The sequence below is a fragment of the Anomaloglossus baeobatrachus genome, chromosome 1 (assembly GCF_048569485.1).
Source record: "Anomaloglossus baeobatrachus isolate aAnoBae1 chromosome 1, aAnoBae1.hap1, whole genome shotgun sequence".
Classification (NCBI taxonomy): domain Eukaryota; kingdom Metazoa; phylum Chordata; class Amphibia; order Anura; family Aromobatidae; genus Anomaloglossus; species Anomaloglossus baeobatrachus.
In genome coordinates, this window is record NC_134353.1 from 711,718,187 (window position 1) to 711,724,186 (window position 6,000).

At 44.5% G+C, this 6,000-nt stretch overlaps 1 protein-coding gene across 9 annotated transcripts in view; it reads left to right on the forward strand.

Moving 5' to 3' along the window:
- The window catches only part of CABIN1 (calcineurin binding protein 1), a 356,172-nt gene that overhangs the window by 196,359 nt on the left and 153,813 nt on the right, over positions 1-6,000 (forward strand). For all 9 annotated transcript variants that reach the window (XM_075321598.1, XM_075321591.1, XM_075321647.1 and 6 more), the window contains exon 24: positions 5,243-5,503. In XM_075321598.1, the coding sequence (XP_075177713.1) occupies positions 5,243-5,503 (261 nt within the window). The remainder of the gene's footprint in view (positions 1-5,242; positions 5,504-6,000) is intronic.

The window sequence follows — 6,000 nt, forward strand, 5'->3', positions numbered from 1 at the left end:
GCGGACTTACATTTTACAACTATAATGGAGAAGTAGACAGCAGGTTGAAGCTTTGCAGCAGCTCTGGTGGTGGTGAGGTGGGTTATTGTAGGCTGTAGGCTTTCTTGAAGAGATGTGTTTTCAGGTTCGGTTTGTAAGTTCTGAATGTGGTGGATAATAATCCGACGTGTTTGGGCACATAAATTCAGAGGATGGAAGATACTTCGGAGAAGTCTTGGAGGCAGTTGGATGACGAATGTTCAAGTGTAGAGGACAGAAGGAGGTCTTGGGTGGACCGGAGATTACGTGTTGGAATATATCAGATTAGTTCAGAGATATACAAAGGAGACAGATTGTGGATGGATGCTTTGTAGGTCAATAGAAGTAGTTTGACTTGGATACATTGGGCAATTCGGAGGCAATGAAGGGATTTGCAGAGTGGAGAAGCTGAGGAGAAAGGTAGATTAGTCAGGCTGCAGAGTTAAGGACAGACTGGAGAGGTGCGAGAGTGTAAAGGAGGCCATGGAGGAGGATATTGCAGTAGTCGAGGTGGGATATCATGAGTGCATTCACTAACAATTTAGTAGACTGAGGGTTGAGGAAAGGACGGATTTTGGAAATATTTGGGTTTTATGTTGGATAGATTGCGGTAGTTTCTAGTAGGCAGGGAGCGCTAGGAGGGAGACTTAATGAGGGGTTATGAGTTGCTAACATCCGGGGTTGAGAGAGAGACTGCCAGTGGTGAGAAGTAGAAGCAGGTAGAGAAGGTGGATGAAGGAGAGTGGCCGGCTAGTTTTGTTGGAGGGATGTGAGGTTTAGGAGCAGGTCTGCAGATGAGGTCAGGTGGTGCAGTGAGAGGGAAGATGAGATAATTATTTGTTTGGAGAGTGCTGGGGTTTAGTGATAGTGAAGGAGGCTAATCATTAGTGGAGCAAAATGTGTAAAAGCGTTTGTAAGCAGGAGGCATAAGTAAGCACAGGTATTAAACAATTGTAGCTCTTACCATCTGGTCACTTTTGGTACATTTCTGGTATATTTTCTAATGACTTACAGACATGATACCTAACCATAGGGCAATTATTGGAGTGTCCACATCGTAGATGCAGACTGAAAACCACAAAAACACGGTTGTCATTAGAGTAGAATAAGGTGGGAATACTCTGAAGTTCTAGAATTTAACATAAATCCTAGATTGCTTTCTCCATGTTTTTTATGTTCCATATATGTTCTTTTGTGATTTTATTGCCTGCAGTCTAAAGCTACAAGGAAAAGCATTCCATGAACAGGCATGGTCAAATTTTTTGACCGGTACTATATGTATTCCAAAATAGGACCAATGAAAATTTAAAAAAAGTCTGCTGCCACTACGAGGCTGACACTAAGAACACACTTCAAAAGAATAAATCAGCTTCTCCTGAGGAGGCTATACCTGGTCTGCCGGCTTAAAGTTCAGCAGCTTAGATTAATGTCACATAGGAGGCAGACACATATCTTGAGTCTTGGATTCAGACCTGTTTTTTTTATCATAGGCTCTTCTCTGGGAAGGTGTTTTTTCTTTCTCTTATTGATCTCTTCCATCATTCGAGACTGCAAAGGGTAGCTCTCACCTGTCACTCTTTTTCACCAGGACAGGTTGATCTCACCTCTAGCATTATCCTTTCTCCTTTACATGTTTTCTGCCTACTCAATGCAATTCTCCTTTAGCCTCCCTGACAAGTTCTTAAACAATCTGATTTGGTCAGAGCTGTGCAGCTCAACCTGTCTCTCTTGGCTCCATTCAGACATTCGGATGCCTTTTTTGTCATCTCGGTAAGCCCTTGCAGAGGCTAGCATTATTCCCTGGATTTGATCTGCCATTCTGGAACATTCGGTTAAGCCAGGGCACCCCTGCCTGGGCTTGCTTTACTTCACCTGAGTAGAGATTGCTGTGCCACTACTTCTTTTCTGTATGGCTGCTATTTAGTCTCCAGTCCACATCTTTGCAAAGTTCTTATCTTTGCACTGGCAGACTCTAGCCTTGGTAGAAGGATACTGGACATGGTCACTCTGATGGTATCTTATGGATTGCTATTCTTCATTTTGTAATATTATTACTTTTCCTCCCCCTAGAACTGCTTTTTGGCATCCCATGGTTTCCTCTTTATCACAAAGAGACATCTGAGGGCTGACGATTTTTGGTACTTACCGTAAATCTTTTTTCTCTTAACCTATTGGGGGGGACAGCACTATCCCTTGTTTTGGTGGTCTTTCTTGTGCTTTTACTGCTTTTGCTCTGAACGAGTGGCTGGTAGGCAAGGTGGGGGAGAAGACAACTTTTTATATTTTAAAGTTGTGTTCTAAGGCTATGTGCGCACGTGTGCGCTCTGCACCGCACCTAAAAGGTGCGCTTCAGAGCGCAGCTGAAAAGCTCCGTTCTGAAGCGCATGGTGCCGGCAGAGAACGTGCGCTCTGCATGCTGCCTCTCCCTATAGACAGCATGCAAACCGCTCGGAAGAAGTGACATGTCACTTCTTAGAACGCAGCGATTCGGGCAGCAGCCGAATCGCTGCGTTCTAATATGCCACGTGCGCACGGCTCCTGCACAATCTCCATAGATTGTGCAGGGGACGCAGGACGCATGCAGTTACGCTGCGCTGCAGAACGCAGCGTAACTGCATGTAATACGCACACGTGCGCACATAGCCTAAGGGGTGCTTTACACACAGCGAGCTCGCTGCCGAGATCTCTGCTGAGTCACGCTTTTTGTGACGCAGCAGTGACCTCATTAGCGATCTCGCTGTGTGTGACACTGAGCAGCGATCTGGCCCCTGCTGCGAGATCGCTGCTCGTTACACACAGCCCTGGTTCGTTTTCTTCAAAGGCGCTCTCCCGCTGTGACACACAGATCACTGTGTGTGACAGCGAGAGAGCGACAAATGAAGCGAGCAGGGAGCAGGAGCCGGCGTCTGGCAGCTGCGGAGGCTGGTAACTAAGATAAACATCGGGTAACCAAGGTGGTTACCCGATATTTACCTTAGTTACCAGCCGCTCTCACGCTGCCTGTGCTGCCGGCTCCGGCTCTCTGCACATGTAGCTGCTGTACACATCGGGTTAATTAACCCGATGTGTACTGTAGCTAGGAGAGCAAGGAGCCAGCGCTCAGTGTGCGCGGCTCCCTGCTCCCTGCACACACAGCTAAGCGGTGTGCGCTGGTAACTAATGTAAACATCGGGTAACCATACCCGATGTTTACCTTAGTTACCAGTGTCCGCAGCTTCCAGACGCCGGCTCCGTGCAAGCGCAGCGTCGCTTGCACGTCGCTGCTGGCTGGGGGCTGTTCACTGGTCGCTGGTGAGATCTGCCTGTTTGACAGCTCACCAGCGACCATGTAGCGATGCAGCAGCGATCCTGACCAGGTCAGATCGCTGGTCGGATCGCTGCTGCATCGCTAAAGTGTGAAGGTACCCTAAGTGTCAGCCTAATATTGACAGTAGCCTTAACTCATAGTTTCCTGTGTCCCCCAATGAAGGCTGTGAGAAAGGGAGTTTATGGTGAGTATCAAAAATCCCCCTTTTTTTGGGCAAAATGAGTAAGAGAAATATAAAACTATTATTGGTATTGTCGTTTTATTAATTACTCTCAGAATACAGCTATTTAAACCGCATTATCAGGTTCCTAAAGGCTCCAAACTGCCACCAGTATATTAAAGGGACCTATTTATGATTTTTAAGCAAGTGTGACAAAATGTTGTTGTTATGAGTGTCAAACACTTTTGTTTTGCTGCCCATGACATGCTAATTAGCCAGACCTAGTCTTGGAGGGTCAACTACTCACCCCGAACTAGGCTGGACTCGGAAGCGATAGGCTATGTGCCCACGCTGCGGATTTACCGCGGATTTTGCCGCGGATTTGCCGCGGATTTTCCGAAAATCTGCAGCAGCGACACTTTAAAGCCATTTCAATGGCATTTTGGAAATGCTGTGTCCATGCTGCGGATTTTTCCGCGGCGGATTTCCCGCGGATTTTGATCCGGAAAAATCTGCAGCATGTCAATTATTGTTGCGGATTTTGGGTATAGAATGGGGGGAAAAAAAAAAATCCGCATCAAAATCCGCGACAAATTCGCGGTAATCCGCGGCAAAAATAAGGTGCGGATTTGCCGCGAAAGTCGCGGATTTTCATGCAGAAAAATCCGCAGGTACATTCTACCGTGGACACATAGCTTTAATCACACCCACTTGGTATGATTGACATCTCTGCACTGTGCCCGGTCATAGCTTCAGTGCAACAGCCCTCAACAGTCTGCATGAAAGCCATGACTGACCACATTTAAGATGTCAATCACGCCAAGTGGGTGTGATTAAAGCATCCAAGGCTTTGTTTAGTCCAAAGGAATAGATGCCCCTCTGCACTGGTGATGATTAACTAACATATCGTGGTTGCTGGAGCAAAAAGTGTTTTTACCGCTATTAGAAGCCGCAATCGTCACACAACACTCAGTGACCGGTCTCTTTATGATCCAGCCGGATGTTTCAGGTCTTTGTGTAACCTAACAGATTCCCTTTTACGTTCCTGCCTGTTGCTGGAAAGAGTTAGAATCCCTTATAGGTAACGTTATAGGTGCTGACATTTTGCAGATTTTATATTTAGATCAGAAGTGTCCACTTGGTGATCTGTGAATGGAATAAACATAGCTCAGGGTGTCAATGGCGTTGGAGTCTACCGGCTACCACATATCTTCTAGCTTGCCAATTTTTTGTAAATGATTTTCCTATACTATACAAAACCTAAAGGACTAGCTAGACATTAAGGCTATGTGCACACGCTGCGCATTTGATGCAGTTTTTGATGATGCGTTTTGAGAAATCTGCACCAAAATCTGCATGCCTATCTTGAAGCCAGCAAAGGCTATGAGATTTCTGAAGTTTTGTGTGCACATTGTTTTTTTTTTCTCCTTGCAGATTTGATGCAGAACAAAATCTGCAGCATGTCAATTGTTGGGACGTTTTTTATCCAGCGTGTTTCTTTTTAGCTCTTCCAGCCATTGACTTAATTCAAAAATGCACCAAAAAAAGCACCGAAAACACATAAAAAACATGCATTTTTGGTTAGGTTTTTATTTTTTTGGTGCACTTTTCTGCCAGAAGGTGCAAAAATGTCCTTTTAAGAATGCAGGAATAATAGTTTGGGATTTACGGCTTTGCTTTAATATGTTCACGACACAGTTTAATAGTGCGCTATGCGTTGAAGAGTAACATTAAGATAATTTTTGCTTAAATTGCAGTTAAAAGAGCGTCGGAATAGTATGCTTGAGACAGCAAAACAGTGTTTCACCTCTGCTTCCCTCTGTGAGGGAGATGGTGACGAGGAAGAATGGTTAATTCACTATATGTTAGGCAAAATCTATGAAAAACAAAAAATGGCCCCAGAGTTGTATCTGCAGCACTACAAGCAAGCGGCACACTACCTGCATGAGGAAGCGGCTCGCTACCCTAAGAAGATTCACTACCATAACCCTCCGGAGCTGGCCATGGAGGCTTTAGAGGTAAGTGGTTTATTTTATGCTGGAATGGAGTTTCCTTCTGCAATGATTCTGACCAAAGCTACTTTACAATAATGCTTTGGGTCCGAAGGGAGCCATAGCTACCACTGCAGTGTAATGACAGCGCCATTTAATTATGAAGTTAATTACAAATGAGAAAACCTATTTAGGATTTTGGGGACATTTTATAAATGGAGGAATGTATAACTGAACAAGAATCCACTCTCTGAAACTGAGGTTAATGGATGCTGCTTTTTTATTTTATTATAAGCTTTAGTAAATGGCAGGAAAAAACCTCCAGCAAATGGAGTTGTGAAGTTCCACAAAAGAAAAATAAAACCGGTTTTCTTCTCTCATGCTGACCATATAGTGAGGTTATACAAAGAGACACTTAAAGATCCTCTCCCAATATGTAGTAGGTATAATAATAATATTAGCAAATAACTCCAATTAGAAATGTAGTATAATTCTCCTGATATATTCATGTCTCTAACCTCTTG